The sequence below is a fragment of the Oncorhynchus mykiss genome, chromosome 19 (genome assembly GCF_013265735.2).
Source record: "Oncorhynchus mykiss isolate Arlee chromosome 19, USDA_OmykA_1.1, whole genome shotgun sequence".
In the NCBI taxonomy this organism is placed as follows: Eukaryota; Metazoa; Chordata; class Actinopteri; order Salmoniformes; family Salmonidae; genus Oncorhynchus; species Oncorhynchus mykiss.
The window spans coordinates 58,199,287-58,217,062 of NC_048583.1; the positions used below are offsets into that span (position 1 = coordinate 58,199,287).

Genomic DNA, 17,776 nt, shown 5'->3' on the forward strand with positions numbered 1-17,776 from the left:
CCTATGATAAAAATGACAGACCTCCACATGCTTTGTAAGTAGGAAAACCTGCAAAATCGGCAGTGCATCAAATACTTGTTCTCCCCACTGTACATACATACATACACATATAACAGAAACACAGTAACAACAACCCCAAATTCCCCCATCCATCCACCTCTTCCACCCACCCTAACAAGGCATTATACAAGATATCAAAGAAAAGTACATTAACTAAAATACATTGTTATAAAAACAAAAACAATGAACACTAGAACAGGCATGACTGCTGACCAAAATATACAAGTTACACTAAGTAAAAAAGACAGTATCTCCATGTATTGTATGAAACTAGTGCCATGCAAATGCAGCATTACATGGTAATGTAGAATAGTGTAAACTACTGGAGAAAAGGAGCAATTGCTGCGTGAGTATTGTGTGTGCCAAACAGACGTGTTTGTTTGGGATGCCCTGGATCAACGTGTACGACAGAGTGTTCCAGTTCCCACCAATATCCAGCAACTTCGCACAGTCATTGAAGAGTGGGACAACATTCCACAGGCCACAATCAGCAGCCTGATCAACTCTACACGAAGGAGATGTGTTGCCCTGCATGTGGTTACCCAGATACTGACTGGTTTAGTGATCCACACCCCTACCTAATTTTTTTTAAGGTATCTGGGACCAACAGATACAGTGTAGAGGTCGACCGACTAATCGGAATGGCCGATTTAATTAGGGCCGATTTCAGGTTTTCATAACAATAGGAAATCGGTATTTTTGGGCGTCCATTTTTTTTATATATACCTTTATTTAACTAGGCACGTCAGTTAAGAACAAATTTTTGCCAGCAGCTCTTCGTTGTGCGTCAAGCATTGTGCTGTTTATGACTTCAAGCCTATCAACTCCTGAGATGAGGCTGGTGTAACCGAAGTGAAATGGCTAGTTAGCGCGCTAATAGAGTTTCTAAAGTCACTCGCTCTGAGCCTTCTAGTGGTTGTTCCCCATGCTCCGCATGGGTAACGCTGCTTCGATGGTGGCTGTTGTCGTTGTGTTCCTGGTTCGAGCCCAGGGAGGAGCAAGGAGAGGGACGGAAGCTATACTGTTACACTGGCAATACTAAAGTGCCTATAAGAACATCCAATAGTCAAAGGTCAATGAAATATACATGGTATAGAGGAAAATAGTCCTGTAATTCCTATAATAACTACAACCTAAAACTTCTTACCTGGGAATCTTGAAGACTCACGTTAAAAGGAACCACCGGCTTCCATATGTTCTCATGTTCTGAGCAAGGAACTGAAACGTTAGCTTTCTTACATAGCACATATTGCACTTTTACTTCTCCAACACTTTGTTTTTGCATTATTTAAACCAAATTGAACATGTTTCATTATTTACTTGAGGCTAAATTGATTTTATTGATGTATTATATTAAGTTAAAATAAGTGTTAATTCAGTATTGTTGTAATTGTCATTATTACAAATTAATTAATTAAAAATCGGCCGATTTTAATCTGTAGCGGCTTTTTGGTCCTCCAATAATCGGTATCGGTGTTGAAAAATCATAATCTGTCGACCTCTAACACAGTGTATTTGGAAAGTATTCAGACCCCTTTACTTTTTTCACATTGTTACGTTACAGCCTTATCCTAAAAATGATTAAATCGCCTCAAGCCTACACAGAATACCCCATAATGACAAAGCAAAAACAGGTTTAGACATTTCCACAAAAAAATGACTGAAATATCACATTTACATAAGTATTCAGACCCTTTTCTCTGTACTTTGTTGAAGCACCTTTGACAGAGATTAGACTTGAGTCTTCCTGAGTATGACACATGCTTGGCACACCTGTATTTCGGGAGTCTCCCATTTTTCACTGCACATCCTTTCAAGCTTTGTCAGGTTGGATGGGGAGCGTCGCTGCGCAGCTATTTTCAGGCCTCTCCAGAGATTTTCGATTGGGTTCAAGACCACTCAAAGACTTGCCACGAAGCTACTCCTGTTTTCTCTTTGCTGTGTGCGTAGGGTCGTTGATCTGTTGGAAGGTGAACCTTTGCCCCGTCTGGTTTTCATCAAGGATCTCTTTGTACTTTGCCCTGTTAAACCTTTCTATTGATGCTGACTAGTCTCCCAGTCCCTGACGCTAAAAAACATTCCAACAGCACGCTACCACAACCATGCTTCACCATAGGGATGGTGCCAGGTTTCCTCCGGACGTGACGCTTGACATTCAGGCCAAATAGTTCAATCTTGGTTTCATCAGACCAGAGAAGCTTGTTTCATGGTCTGAGAGTCCTTTAGGTGCCTTTTCGCAAACTCCCAAGCGGGCTGTCATGTGCTCTTTGCTGAGGAGTGGCTCATGTTTGGCTACTCTACCATAATGGACTGATTGGTAGAGTGCTTCTGCAAGGTTCTCCCTTCTCCACAGAGGAACTCTAGAGCACTGTCAGTGACCATCGGGTTCTTGGTCAACTCCCTGACCAAGGCCCTTCTCCCCCGATTGCTCAGTTTGGCTAGCGGCCAGCTCTAGGAAGAGTCTTGGTGGTTCCAAACTTTTTCCACTTAAGAATGATGGAGGCCACTGTGTTCTTGGGGACATTCAATGCTGCATACATTTTTTGGGACCCTTCCCCAGATCTGTGCCTCGACATAATCCGGTCTTTGAGCTCTATGGACAATTCCTTCGGCCTCATGGCCTGGTTTTCGCTCTGACATGCACTGTCAACTGTGGGACCTTATATAGACAGGTATATAAACCAGTCAAAAGTTTGGACGCCTACTCATTCAAGGGTTTTTATTTTTATTATTTTCTACGTTGTAGAATAATAGTGAAGACATCAAAACTATGAAATAACACATGGAATCATGTAGTAACCAAAAAAGTGTTTTGTATTTGAGATTCTTCAAAGTAGCCACCCTTTGCCTTGATGACAGCTTTGCACACTCTTGGCATTCTCTCAACCAGCTTCACCTGGAATGCTTTTCCAACCGTCTTGAAGGAGTTCCTACGTATGCTAAGCACTTGTTGGCTGCTTTTTAGGGATGCGCGGTATGTCGGTGAACATCAGTTTTGGCCCAATGTCTAGTTTAACACGGACGTCAAAGCTGACGTGCATACCTACATGACGCTACGTAAAATGTTGCGCTACACCTGCAACACAGCATTCCTAACCTAGCCCACAATGTCTGCTGTGTGGATCAAGCAGTGAAGTCGAGCAGTCATTTTAAAGAGTAACAATTTCAGCGAGACAACTTGAAGGCGAAATCCATTAACACCAAGATAATGGAATTCATTGCCCTTGACAATCAACCGTTCTCTGTCGTGGGTGATGTTGGCTTTTGCGACTGGTCGAGCCCCGGTACACACAAACGTTACCAAGTGCGCTATTGTTCAGATGTTGCCCTACCGGAGTTACACAGCGTCACTGTCATTAGCTTCACGACATACTATGGAACGCCGTTTTGGGTCTTTGTGTGTTAAAGATACACGTCAAATAATAGTTCTATTATAGAATGTTGTGTGTTCTGAATTTGCACGTGCAAGCCAAGCGCCACCACTACTATCCGTAGCACTGTCAAAGCTCAACAAAAAAGTTTGCAAACACCGGCCACAAACGATGTGTTTACAATACCGCGTTGGTAATAAAGCATTATTTGTTCTACCGCAACTTCTGGGGTAGCTAGCTTAAAGTATTTGTATATCATTAAAACATTTATGCCGCTGTTTCATTTGAATCATATTCTAATTGTATTTTAATATCTTAGACTGGGCTTTCCTCTTCGGGATGTTACATATTGTTCTTTAGGTAAAGCAGGCTGAATCCATACACCCTTTTTTTTAATGCTTCTGTGCTTTCACTGACTGGTATTCTTGTTTTTCTCTCCTCAGAGGATGTTGGGGATGAAGGAGAGGAAGAGAAGGAGTGCATCTCTTACAACATCAACATTGACATCCACTATGGGCTTAAGTCCAACAGGCAAGAACTTTTATGATACAGGAAGTAAATGGCAGTATCAGGGAGAATTACGCAACAACGGAGTGTGAAGCGAGAACCTAATCTCCCCCCTCCCAGTTGTTGGAAAGCTATCATATTGTAGGAGAGTGAAGCGTGCACATGCGCTCTGTGAGTGCGTTGTCTTGCAGTCTGCAATATCTTTGGTTCACCCAGCCGCTTGTGGCAATGTCATGTCTCTGAGTCTGTTTTAAGCCCTGAGTCATCCTTGACCGCAAGATCATCAAGTGATATCCATTTTGAGATTGTGATGGCATATGATTTCCATTTTAAGACGGGCCTAGGGATAGTTAGACTGATTATTTTACCAGTTAGATAGGCCTGCCCTACATGTTACCTTTCTGTATCAAACTGTGGTGAAACAGTTCCTAACATTGCATAATACTACATCAACTAGCCTATATCCCTGTTTATTCACATGTGGATTGTGACATTTTACAACTTTGTTTTTCAGCCTGGCTTTCATCAAGAGGACTGGAGTGATTGACGCTGACAAGCCCATATCGACCCAGGTGCGCGTGTTGACTCTGAGTGAGGATTCTCCCTACGAGACCCTGCACTCTTTCATCAGCAATGCTGTTGCTCCCTTCTTCAAGTCCTACATCCGTGAATCTGGCAAGGCAGACAGGTAAACCAGGAACTAAGTGGACTATCATGATAGATTTGTAAAACTGTTCTTTGTTTTCATATTTTGCGCATCTCGTTTATACCCAGTGGGTTAATAATGGCTCCATTTTGTCCTGGTCTAGGGATGGCGACAAGATGGCTCCCTCTGTGGAGAAGAAGATTGCAGAGCTGGAGATGGGCCTGCTACACCTGCAGCAGAACATCGAGATCCCAGAGATCAGCCTTATCATCCACCCCATCATCCTCAACATCGCCAAGGCGTGCTACGAACGTGGTGAGAAGCCCAAGGTCACTGACTTTGGCGACAAGGTGGAGGACCCCACCTTCCTCAACCAGCTGCAGTCGGGGGTCAACCGTTGGATCCGGGAAATCCAGAAGGTGAGGGTAGAAACAATGAGAAATTGGGTGCCAGGTAGTGTTCAGTAGCAGGCCATACAAGCAAAACAGTTTACAAAGAAAAATAACGTTTATATTGAACACGTTAAGTTAGTACCTCCCCCGCTTCACTCCATTTTGAAATGCTTGCCACCGACTGAACATGACCATGGCTTGCTGGTTGCATTTGGCATCTCTTACTGTGTTTTTTTTTTTTTGTGTTCTCCGGCTAGTCTGAATGGTTGTTTTTTGAATACTCTCCTCTTCCTGTCAGGTGACCAAGCTGGACCGTGACCCGGCCTCTGGGACAGCCCTGCAGGAGATCAGTTTCTGGCTGAACCTGGAGCGCGCCCTGAACCGCATCCAGGAGAAGAGGGAGAGCCCCGAAGTGCTGCTCACTCTGGACATCCTAAAGCACGGCAAGCGCTTCCACGCCACCGTCAGCTTTGACACTGACACCGGTGAGTTTTGTTCGATGGAACAAGCCCCAAATACCTCTTTATGAATTAGATATTACAAGGAACCTTTTATTTATTTATTTGTTTGTTTGTTTGAGGACACTTAAACCTCCGGTCAATATACATTTTCCACTTTTGTGATTGACATCACTACTTTAGAACCATGGAGATCCTATTGTATTCTGATTCCTAATTCTATGTTTAGAACGTGCCATCGTTTTATTAGACTTAATGACTTGAATATGTTTCCCAGGTCTGAAGCAGGCAGTGGAGACGGTCAACGACTACAACCCCCTGATGAAGGACTTCCCCTTGAACGACCTGCTGTCAGCCACTGAGCTGGATAAGATCCGCCAGGCGCTGGTGGCCATCTTCACCCACCTGAGGAAGATCCGTAACACCAAGTACCCCATTCAGCGAGCCCTGCGGCTGGTGGAGGCCATCTCCCGAGACCTCAGCTCCCAGCTCCTCAAAGTGCTGGGCACCAGGAAGCTCATGCACGTGGCCTATGAGGAGTTTGAAAAGGTGAGTCTACAGTGGCAGCTGCGACATATACTCCATAGACGAGTTGGTTGTTTGGCAAGAAAACCGAGACGTGTGCAACTATGGGGTAAAACGGACAGAGTTGGCTTAGATTGTTGACAACATGTAAGCTATATTTCGTCTCCCAATGTTTTTTGGTAACATGAATACATTTGCACATTGAACACTTGTCTTTCAAATACATTGTTAGTAGTTGGTTGGCTAGCTAGCAAGCGAATTTTAGCCATATTAGCATTGAAATGACATCAGTCAAAACAAGACATGGTACCAATAACACGATTAAATGAGCTACTTATGATTCCCCACACAGCAGTTTCTTGTCGTTCTTGCTAGCAATCTGGCCATCCACATTCACAACAACACACTGACTTATGCCCCATGGATGGGTGCATATGGTTTATGTGTCGTTGTCAACAAACCCATCTATACATTCCTATACTCTTCTATATTGTTGTATTGACATTACTTAGTTGATAGTAGCATTAGTTTATAGTAGCATTTAGTTGATACTTATTTCTATCCCATTGTAGGTGATGGTAGCGTGCTTCGAGGTCTTCCAGACCTGGGAGGATGAATATGAGAAACTCCAGGTCTTGCTGAGAGACATCGTGAAGAGGAAGAGGGAGGAAAACCTGAAGATGGTGTGGCGCCTGAGCCCAGCCCACCGCAAGCTCCAGGCCCGCCTCGACCACATGAGGCGCTTCCGCAGGCAGCACGAGCAGCTGAGGGCCGTCATCGTTCGTGTACTCAGGCCTCAGGTAAGAAAGGGACAGAGATTTGTCAATGGTTAGTGCCCCCGAGGGTTGGTATTATGGACCCAGATTAAGTTTATATCTGGATTAACCACTTTTTATGGAGATTTCTCTATTGAGCATACACCCCCCCCCCCCCCCCCCCCCCCCCCCCCCACACACACACAATGACTTGCAGTTTTGGTCAAGAGTTGCCCTTGCTGGTTTCTAAGTGGTAATATCATACATCATTGCTAAAAGGTTTTCTTTCTCTCTATGCCTTGTCAAGGTGTCTGCGGTGCCCCAGCACGCCCCAGGCGAGGCGGTGGAGCCCACTGAGATGAAGGTGGCGGAGGTGCTGTTTGACGCTGCGGACGCCAACGCTATTGAGGAGGTGAACCTGGCCTATGAGAACGTTAAGGAGGTTGACGGCTTGGATGTGTCCAAGGAGGGCATGGAGGCCTGGGAGGCGGCAATGAAGCGTTACGACGAGCGCATTGACCGCGTGGAGACCCGCATCACTGCCCGCCTCCGTGACCAGCTGGGAACGGCCAAGAATGCCAACGAGATGTTCCGTATCTTCTCGCGTTTCAACGCGCTGTTCGTGCGCCCCCACATCCGCGGCGCCATCCGCGAGTACCAGACACAGCTCATCCAGCGCGTCAAAGATGACATTGAGTCACTGCACGACAAGTTCAAGGTGCAGTACCCACAGAGCCAATCATGCAAGATGAGCCACGTGCGTGACCTGCCACCTGTGTCGGGCTCCATCATCTGGGCCAAGCAGATCGACCGGCAGCTGACCGCCTACATGAAGCGTGTGGAAGACGTGCTGGGCAAAGGCTGGGAGAACCACGTGGAGGGCCTCAAGTTGAAGCAGGATGGCGACAGCTTCCGCGCCAAGCTCAACACCCAGGAGATATTTGACGATTGGGCACGCAAGGTGCAGCAGCGCAACCTGGGCGTGTCGGGCCGCATCTTCACCATTGAGACCAGCCGGGCCCGCGGTCGCACAGGAAACATGCTGAAGCTCAAGGTCAACTTCTTGCCCGAGATCATCACGCTGTCTAAGGAGGTGCGCAACCTCAAGTGGCTGAGCTTCCGTGTGCCGCTTGCCATCGTCAACAAGGCACACCAGGCCAACCAGCTCTATCCATTCGCCATCTCCCTGATCGAGAGCGTGCGCACGTACGAGCGCACCTGCGAGAAGGTGGAGGAGCGCATCTCCATCTCGCTGCTGGTGGCTGGCCTCAAGAAGGAAGTGCAGGCTCTGGTCACGGAGGGCATTGCCCTGGTCTGGGAGTCCTACAAACTGGACCCCTACGTCCAGCGCCTGGCCGAGACCGTCTTCAACTTCCAGGAGAAGGTCAGTGTTTTTTGTAACCATAAGGTTGGATCTCACCTGGCAATTTTTATTTTAAGTGTGCAGTTGCAAGACTTGCATTCCGCACTTGAAGATCGTATGTTCGGATTCTGCCCTGAATGAATGTATGATATTCATGTATTTTATTTCCAGGTGGACGACCTTCTGCTCATCGAGGAGAAGATCGACCTTGAAGTGCGCTCTCTCGAGACCTGCATGTACGAACACAAGACCTTCACAGATATCCTCAACCGCGTGCAGAAAGCTGTGGATGACCTCAACCTGCACTCCTATTCTAACTTACCCATCTGGGTCAACAAGCTGGACATTGAGGTCTGTGCAAAACCCTTACAACGCTCTCCAGTGTACGTTCTGTGTTGTTTTGGGGCTCTTACCCTGTGTCCTACTGTTCACATTCCTGAGGAAATTCCTATTTAAAACTGCACTTCCCTCCGAGTACTCCAATTACAAGTTGGCACTCTTTTTCATGGTCCTTCGAGCCGGATAGTTGTCCTGGAACATGACCAGTAGGGGCCACAAATACCAGCACCTATTCTGTTGCTGCTGGTCCCTGTTCTGGTAAAAAAAAAAATGTTTTTTATTGAATCAATATTCATTAGAAATTGTATTTTCCCTTTGTGTAGATTGAAAGGATCCTCGGGGTGCGTCTGCAGGCTGGGCTCAGGGCCTGGACCCAGGTTCTCCGGGGTCAGATGGAGGACAAGGCTGATGTGGACATGGACACAGAGGCCCCTCAAGTCAGCCACAAGCCTGGCGGAGAGCCCAAGATCAAGGTAAGGGTTCAAGACTGCAGGAGGAGGATTGATAAGGATTGATAATTGATAAGAATATAACGAATAAAATGTCTTCCCAAAGGCACAAATTGCAGTTTATGAAACTTTTTTTTTTCTACTTGTGAAAGAACGTTGTACATGAGCTGAGGATCACCAACCAAGTGATCTACCTAAACCCGCCCATTGAAGACTGTCGCTACAAGCTCTACCAGGAGATGTTTGCCTGGAAGATGGTCATCCTCTCTCTGCCCAGGATCCAGAGCCAAAGATACCAGGTCTGGAGGCCATGCAGAGCACCTTTTATATATTCAATTCATTGCCATCACCTAGCTAACTGCTTTAGCAAGTTAGTATTGAATTCATTGCTATCACCTAGCTAGCTTCTTTAGCAAGTTAGTATTGAATTCAGTGATATCATCAAGCTAGCCTCTCTAGCATGCTGGGTACCAGTACATGGGATGTTTTGGTATAGGTTGCTATAGTTGATGTATTGGTGTCCTGGCCACTAGGTGGGCGTCCACTATGAGCTGTCTGAGGAGGAGAAGTTCTACAGGAACGCACTGACAAGAATGCCAGACGGCCCAGCTGCCCTGGAGGAGGCTTACAACTCGGTCAAGGACAACGTCAACGAGGTGGAGCAGTACGTCAAGGTATGCAATCAATCGTGTTGATGTATTGGTGTCCTTAACATTTCTGTTTGTGTCAGATTTAGCCAGCTAGCTATTTGAAACACCCATAAATTATACTGGATCTTTTTCTCAACTGTTTTTTTGTGTCCTTGGTTCCTCCCCTTGTACCTTGTCCTCCAATGTCTTTTTGAGCACAAGAAGCAAATGACGATTATTGAGATTAATCCCAAGATGGAGTTCACTTCAGCTATTGGTTCTGTCACTCACCCATGTGTCTCTGTTGTGTAGGTATGGCTGCAGTACCAATGCCTGTGGGACATGCAGGCAGAGAACATCTACAACCGCCTGGGGGAGGATCTGACCAAGTGGCAAGCCCTGTTGGTCCAGATCCGCAAAGCCAGGGGGACCTTCGACAACGCTGAGACCAAGAAGGAGTTTGGGCCCGTGGTCATTGACTATGGCAAGGTAAAGAGACTGACGATTCAGCAATAGAGTAGAGCAATTTCTGCTGTTCTGTTCAGTTGTGCGCTGATGAGATGCATTGTTGCCTAGAAATGTGGTGAAGCGGATTGGTTGTATACTTTGTTCAACTCCAGGTCCAGTCCAAGGTGAACCTGAAGTATGACTCCTGGCACAAAGAGGTTCTCAGCAGGTTCGGCCAGATGCTGGGCAACAACATGCAGGACTTCCACTCCCAGATCTCCAAGGTAAGCCCCCTCTCTGCCAAGAGAAACAAACTGGTTTCATTGTAGTCACTGGCAATATGTTCCATTGTCATAACTAGCATGAAACTTAGAATGCACACCCAATACATTGCTTCATTTTAAGTGGCATGTTAGTGTGGCTGTTGGAGCAGACTATTTGTCTCTATCTGATTTCAACTCCCCTGTCCTTCATCTGTCCCACCACAGTCCCGCCAAGAGCTGGAGCAGCACTCGGTGGACACCGCCAGCACTTCGGACGCTGTGACCTTCATCACCTATGTCCAGACGCTCAAACGCAAGATCAAGCAGTTTGAGAAGAACGTGGATGTAAGTACTGTCGAAATGATTTTTCATACGATCCTCACAAGCTGTGACCTCAAATCGTTGTCATGGGGTGAGAACTCGTACACAAGCACGCGCACAGTCAATGCTGCTGTTCGATTTATATACTATTGATTCCACTACCCACGTTCTATTTTTTAAATACATTCCATTACTATTACGCATCTCCCTCTTCTATTACTTCTAATACTTGTCATTTTTTAAATGAAAGTATTGATTAATGTACTGCATTGTTGATGGCGCTAGCACAAGTATTTCACTGCCCTCTTTTTTTTTACCCTGCTGTTAACTGTATGTGATGTACATTTGATTTTGATTTTTTTGATATGAAAAGATGGATGGATTTTTAAAATCCTGACTTCTTTCTTCGCAGCTTTTCCGCAACGGTCAGCGGCTTCTCGAGAAGCAGCGCTTCCAGTTCCCGCCATCGTGGCTGTACATCGACAACATCGAGGGCGAGTGGGGTGCTTTCAGCGACATCATGAAGCGCAAGGACACGGCCATCCAGCAGCAAGTGGCCAACTTGCAGATGAAGATCGTCCAGGAAGACAAAGCCGTGGAGGGTCGCACCATCGATCTCCTTGCGGACTGGGAGAAGACCAAACCGGTGGCTGTAAGAGAAAATCATTTAAGATACATTTTTGTTTGAAAGATTGATGTAAAGGATGGTTTTTATTTAATTTGATCTTTGCATAAATCTTTCATATGAGTTTCGCACTTGGAATTTTGGTGAGGGTATAAGCTGATCCTAGATCTGTTGTTCCATAGGGGGCCCTGCGTCCAGAGGAGGCCCTCCAGTCTCTCACCATCTACGAGGGAAAGTTTGGCCGGCTGAAGGATGATCGGGATAAGTGTTCCCGAGCCAAAGAGGCCTTGGAGCTGACCGACACTGGCCTGCTGAGCGGCAGCGAAGAGAGAGTTCAGGTATGATTGTCACACCTCTGTCTTTTTAAACTAGAGGTGTTATCTTTTAAGCGCTATGCTATCTGCAGCCAGCCGCTACTGCATTTTAGACTGTTCATTAGTCCGTGTAAGAGCAACTCGGCATATGACATCGTTGTTCCCCTTGCCTCATTGTGCCTGGAGTCTTGGTATATCTGTCGATACAAACATGTCACTTCACAGTAAGATGTCCTCATGCTCCTCTGTGGTGCTAAAGTTTGATATGTTTCTATGTGCTGTAGGTGGCTCTGGAGGAGCTGCAGGACCTGAAGGGGGTGTGGTCAGAGCTGTCCAAGGTGTGGGAGCAGATTGACCAGGCCAAGGAGCAGCCCTGGGTCTCTGTTCAACCACGCAAGGTAAGATTAATTTGTCTTTGTGTTCAAGGACACTGTGGACCATGTCTGTTTAGGGCCCATCTATTGGGCCAAGTCTGTTAGTGTAATGTGTATCTGTATTTCCGATTTTTGTAGCTGCGTCAGAGTTTAGACGGCCTGCTAAATGAGCTGAAGAACTTCCCAGCTCGACTGAGGCAGTATGCGTCCTACGAGCACGTCCAGAGGCTTCTCAAGAGTTACATGAAGGTAAGACCCTGTATTTCCCTCGGTACTAGTCGAAACTAGACATTGCATTGTTGCAATTGAAAAGTAGTTACTTGAGACAAAAGATTGAACCATGTCTGGTTGACATTCCTCTTGGATGGGAAAAGCTTGGACAAAAACTTTGTACTTGTGATCAGGATGTTATTCAATATTAACGTCTACAATATACCTGAATCAAGTTTCCTATCCTAACACTAAACGGTCCTTTTGTCTCGTCACTCAGATCAACATGCTGGTGATCGAGCTGAAGTCGGAGGCCCTGAAGGATCGCCACTGGAAGCAGTTGATGAAGCGTCTGCACGTGAACTGGGTGCTGTCGGAGCTGACTCTGGGTCAGATCTGGGACGTGGACCTGCAGAGGAACGAGATGGTGGTGAGAGACGTGCTGCTGGTGGCCCAGGGAGAGATGGCCCTGGAGGAGTTCCTCAAACAGGTAACCACAACATTCCACTTAAACAAATCTTTGTTCCCTGCAGCGCAATTACAAAAATGATAAAGGATTTAAAATCTGGGTAGTCAAGTATGTCCATAGAGACTGCAATATTAGTGCACCTTTCGACCAATTGGTGATCAAGTCATGTCTATGACAGTAAGTGGCAATATTGATGTATTTTTCCATTGGTCCGGGACAGATCCGTGAGGTCTGGAACGCCTACGAGCTGGACCTGATCAACTACCAGAACAAGTGCCGTCTGATCCGCGGCTGGGACGACCTCTTCAACAAGGTCAAGGAGCACATCAACAGCGTGTCAGCCATGAAGCTGTCACCTTACTACAAGGTCGGTGGACGTTTAAATTCAAATGGGTTCTTGCCAGAGATGTACTCTTGATCTTGTGGTCTTTACATCATATAAATGCAGTCTTGGTCTCGTGATGGGATCTGGTTTCTTAAGAGGTTGGGCCTGGATCTCAAGGGATCTGGACTGGTCTTGGTCTGGATCTCGAGTTCCTGTCTTGACTCAGTCTCTGGTTCTTGTCGGATAGAATAAGAACACATGGTTTACATGGTACGGTCCTAGTCTCCATGAGGCATTAATGGTTCCTTCTGTGTGCCTTCAGGTGTTTGAGGAAGATGCTATGAGCTGGGAGGACAAGCTGAACCGGATCATGGCCTTGTTTGACGTGTGGATCGATGTCCAGCGCCGCTGGGTCTACCTGGAAGGCATCTTCACTGGCAGTGCTGACATCAAACACCTGCTGCCTGTGGAGACCCAGAGGTTCTCGAGGTAAGATCCGTAGTTCTTCTCTTCTGATCTTCTCCTCCGATACATTTTGTGACAGAATCAAGGAAATATTTGAGGTTCCCCCCCTTGTCACCTAAGATTGGGAATAGGCCAAAGAACCTTGTCTGTGGTAAGGAGGACTTGGTAAAGATCTTGGTAAGCTTTTCGGGGATACCTAGTCAGTTCAACTGAAATGTGTCTTCTGCGTTTAACCCAACCCCTCTGAATCAGAGGTGTGGTGGGGCTGCTTTAATTGACAGCCACTTCATCGGCAACTGCGCTTTGCTCTGGGGCCAAACAACAGATTTTTACTTTGTCAGCTCAGGGATTCGATCCAGCAACCTTTCGGTTACTGGCCCAACGCTCCTACCCGCCAGGCTACCTGCCACCCCAAGATAACATTGCTCAACCTTTTATTTATCTCTCCCATATAGCATCAGCACAGAGTTCCTGGCTCTGATGAAAAAGGTAACCAAGTCTCCTTTGGTGATGGACGTGCTGAACATCCAGGGGGTGCAGAGGTCTCTGGAGAGGCTGGCCGACCTGCTGGGAAAGATCCAGAAGGCTCTGGGAGAGTACCTGGAGAGGGAGAGGTCCTCATTCCCCAGGTAAGATGTTATCCATGTCTCTAATAGTGTAATCTGCCATAGGCCTGTCTCTCATTTCCGTTTTTGGGAAAATCTGGGAAATCCTATATCCGGTCTAAAGTGTAGGGTCTTTTCTCAATAGAAATGGCTCAAACCAAGAGCAAGTCCTGTTGTAGCGTACCTCTTGGTTTGAATTCTGAAAAAACAGGGCTGTATCTAAAGCTTCGCACTTTAAAGTCAACCCTGGGTTGGGCTGGCCTTGGTGGGCTAGCTCAAATTGCATTTCCACGACCTTGGTTAGAGAAATTATGTAATGTTGCTAGCTAGCCAATATGACTGTGCAGCTAGCTTTGCTAATGTTGCTAGCTAGACAACTAAAACATTTTGCAAAGTCCTTTGGCAACAACTAGCTTAATACACTTGCTAGCAATGTTGAAGAAATAATTAAATTAACCCTCACCACACTGTAACTAAAGTTACCTTATACTCCCAATGCCAGCTAGCCAAATGTTTAGCTTGCTAGCTAAACGGTTAGCATCTACGCCTACATAACAGGCTAACTAGCTGAATTCCTAACTTTGTTTCCCATGTCACTGGCTACTAGCTAGCAGGCAAACAAAACACACCAGACAGGTTTGGTAGCTCACTAAAATCCCTGCTATCTCACATTTGCTAGCCAGCATTTTTCAACTCTGATTTGCAAGCTAACGTTAGCTAGCGTTTGAGGGCCGACTGTTCTTATAAATGTTTGTGTAGTGCAAAAATAAATGACGGATCCACCTGTGTTGGTTATTTGTGTCATGTCTGACTACTGCAGTACTGCTTGTCCATATGCTAGCTAAAAGCAACAAACCCAGACAAACTAAACGTGAAAGCATCCAACAGCGATCAGCTTGTCATTAGCTGGCTAACGTTAGCTATATTATAGCTATAAAGTATTGTTTACTCTTACTGTTTTTTAAATAAAATTATATATTTATTTGATTGTATATACATAGCCTTAGCAGGCTAAGCAGCAAGCTAAGCTTTTTAATCTGTAATATTTAGCCCCCCGTTGAAGAAATTAGTAGTTGCTGTTCATTTAGTATGGTCATTTAGTCCTGTATACACACTGTAAAGTGACTGATGTGTATCCTGAATGTGATGACCATGTTTATTTATGTTTACCAGGTTCTACTTCGTTGGTGATGAAGACTTACTGGAGATCATCGGAAACAGCAAGAACGTTGCCAAGCTGCAGAAGCACTTCAAGAAGATGTTCGCCGGCGTCTCCAGCATCCTGCTGAACGAGGAAAACACGGTGGTGCTGGGCATCTCATCCCGTGAGGGCGAGGAGATCTTCTACAAGACCCCCGTGGACCTCCTCGAGCACCCCAAGATCAACGACTGGCTGACCCTGGTGGAGAAGGAGATGCGGGTCACGCTGGCCAAGCTGCTGGCCGAGTCGGTCACAGAGGTGGGCGCGTTCAACAAGGGCAACTCCATCGAACTCGATAAATACATTGATTGGATCGACCGATACCAGGTACGGAACGTCGCAGTTGGGCTATTGTTCATCCAGCAGTCCACCATGATCATGTTGAGTCGGCAATGACACAACAAAAATTGGCCACGACCCACAATCAATCAATTTTATTTACATAACCACTTTGTGACAAATAGTTTTGTGAAAAGGGCTAACGGATAGTAATCCGGTTGGTAGCCCCGAAAGAATATCCATGAAAATTGTAGTCTGACCTGTAACGCCCACAAAGATCTTGAAACCAATTTAAACATGTTGAAAAACATCTCTCCCTCTACTAACTCCAGGCTCAGCTGGTAGTGCTGTCTGCTCAGATCGACTGGTCTGAGAAAGTGGATGCCGCTCTGACCACCATCTCGGGTGGCGGGGACATGTCGCCCATGTCGAGCGTGCTGACCAATGTGGAGGCCACCCTGAACGTGCTGGCTGACACCGTGCTGATGGAGCAGCCTCCACTCCGCAGGAGGAAGCTTGAACACCTGGTGAGTGGGAGATGACACATCGGCAGACATTCTGGACAAGTTGGTTTGGAAGAATGGGTGTAGCTTTTGAGAAGAGCTTTCTCCAAGTAGGATTTCAAAGATGATTAATTGTTAAATGCACAGACTTTGGCATCAAGCTTTTCTCTGTCAGTCCCACTATCCAAACGGATGATAAAGTAAACTGTTTGTGCTCCTTTCCTATAGATCACTGAGCTGGTCCACCAGAGGGACGTGACCAGGCAACTGATCAAAAACAAGGTCGACAACCCCAAGTCGTTTGAGTGGCTCAGCCAGATGCGCTTCTACTTTGACCCCAAGCAGACGGACGTGCTGCAGCAGCTGTCCATCCAGATGGCCAACGCCAAGTTCAACTATGGCTTTGAGTACCTAGGAGTCCAGGACAAGCTGGTCCAGACCCCGCTGACCGACCGCTGCTACCTGACCATGACCCAGGCCCTGGAGGCCAGGTTCGGTGGAGCGCCCTTTGGTACGCTCCATGAACTGCATGCCACTCTCTAGACAAGGCCTGGGTAACTCCAGTCCTCAGGGGCCTGATTGGTGTCACACTTTTGCCCCAGCTAACACACAGGACTCCAATAATCAACTAATCACGATCTTCAGTTAAACATGTAGTTAGTTTAAATCAGGTGTGTTTGTTAGGGATGGGGGGAAAAGTGACACCAATCAGGCCCCCGAGGACTGGAATTGCCCAGGCCTGCTCTAGACTCTACATAGCCAATAAAGTAGATAGTTTAAATTCTGAAAGCCAAACTGAGTTGTAACTTTATAGCATATCCTGGTGATTTTTCGCTCTTTATTTCCAGGGCCCGCTGGAACTGGAAAGACCGAGTCTGTGAAGGCTCTGGGTCACCAACTGGGACGCTTCGTCCTGGTCTTCAACTGTGACGAGACTTTCGACTTCCAGGTACGCTAATACTGACTGATACATTACACTAAAAGAGGCTAATCTTGGATTAATGTTATTTTCAGAATCAGAGAAGCCTTTCTTTTATTTATTTTTTTATAAAGATCTGTTTATCTGTCTCCAGGCGATGGGTCGTATCTTCGTGGGCTTGTGCCAGGTAGGCGCCTGGGGCTGCTTTGACGAGTTCAATCGTCTGGAGGAGAGGATGCTGTCGGCCGTCTCACAGCAGGTCCAGTTCATCCAGGTGGCCCTGAGGGAGCACAGCAACCCCAACCGAGACCGCAGTACGTATCTCCACAGACTCATTAATAAAAGCTTCTTAGAATTTCATTTGAAAGTGCTTTTTAGTCCATGAAAATGTGTTGTCCGAGAGGCCTTATGTTATATATAAAAATAAAAAAACGTTGGATGACTGCTGACGATATTGCATCGTTCATTTTAAACCACGCATGTTTTCATATGGCGGTGCTCTTAAGAATGTAAGTTAGTCAATGTCGCCGTTTCCCCCTTCTCCAGGTGCTCCTGTCACCTGCGAGCTGCTCAACAAGCAGGTGAAGGTGAGCCCCGACATGGCCATCTTCATCACCATGAACCCCGGCTACGCCGGCCGCTCAAACCTGCCCGACAATCTGAAGAAGCTGTTCCGCTCCTTGGCCATGACCAAGCCCGACCGCCAACTCATCGCCCAGGTCATGCTCTACTCACAGGGTTTCCGCACCGCAGAGATCCTGGCCAAGAAGATCGTGCCCTTCTTCAAGTATGTACTATATTATCTACTATTATGTAGTATGTACTATATTTCCAACAACATTTGAGAGATCAAATAATGTGAAATATTTCATGCATGCCAGCACTACTACCCTTGAAAGCTCTATTGGTTTTGTGTTCCGTCTCATTGACTGAAAATCTATTTTTCTCTCTGTGCACCTGCA

General features: G+C 46.4%; 1 protein-coding gene across 2 annotated transcripts in view; it reads left to right on the forward strand.

Annotated features, from left to right (window-relative positions):
* The window catches only part of dync1h1 (dynein, cytoplasmic 1, heavy chain 1), a 55,727-nt gene that overhangs the window by 6,308 nt on the left and 31,643 nt on the right, over window positions 1–17,776 (forward strand). For both annotated transcript variants that reach the window (XM_036955170.1, XM_036955171.1), the window contains exons 2-29: window positions 3,875–3,962; window positions 4,453–4,626; window positions 4,748–5,003; window positions 5,275–5,461; window positions 5,712–5,983; window positions 6,532–6,759; window positions 7,022–8,098; window positions 8,249–8,428; window positions 8,740–8,889; window positions 9,018–9,164; window positions 9,399–9,539; window positions 9,807–9,983; window positions 10,115–10,225; window positions 10,430–10,549; window positions 10,938–11,177; window positions 11,333–11,488; window positions 11,749–11,862; window positions 11,977–12,087; window positions 12,329–12,538; window positions 12,738–12,884; window positions 13,165–13,331; window positions 13,763–13,936; window positions 15,086–15,440; window positions 15,725–15,919; window positions 16,124–16,406; window positions 16,744–16,844; window positions 16,969–17,128; window positions 17,361–17,601. In XM_036955170.1, coding sequence (XP_036811065.1) covers window positions 3,875–3,962; window positions 4,453–4,626; window positions 4,748–5,003; window positions 5,275–5,461; window positions 5,712–5,983; window positions 6,532–6,759; window positions 7,022–8,098; window positions 8,249–8,428; window positions 8,740–8,889; window positions 9,018–9,164; window positions 9,399–9,539; window positions 9,807–9,983; window positions 10,115–10,225; window positions 10,430–10,549; window positions 10,938–11,177; window positions 11,333–11,488; window positions 11,749–11,862; window positions 11,977–12,087; window positions 12,329–12,538; window positions 12,738–12,884; window positions 13,165–13,331; window positions 13,763–13,936; window positions 15,086–15,440; window positions 15,725–15,919; window positions 16,124–16,406; window positions 16,744–16,844; window positions 16,969–17,128; window positions 17,361–17,601 — 5,962 coding nt within the window. The remainder of the gene's footprint in view (window positions 1–3,874; window positions 3,963–4,452; window positions 4,627–4,747; window positions 5,004–5,274; window positions 5,462–5,711; window positions 5,984–6,531; window positions 6,760–7,021; window positions 8,099–8,248; window positions 8,429–8,739; window positions 8,890–9,017; window positions 9,165–9,398; window positions 9,540–9,806; window positions 9,984–10,114; window positions 10,226–10,429; window positions 10,550–10,937; window positions 11,178–11,332; window positions 11,489–11,748; window positions 11,863–11,976; window positions 12,088–12,328; window positions 12,539–12,737; window positions 12,885–13,164; window positions 13,332–13,762; window positions 13,937–15,085; window positions 15,441–15,724; window positions 15,920–16,123; window positions 16,407–16,743; window positions 16,845–16,968; window positions 17,129–17,360; window positions 17,602–17,776) is intronic.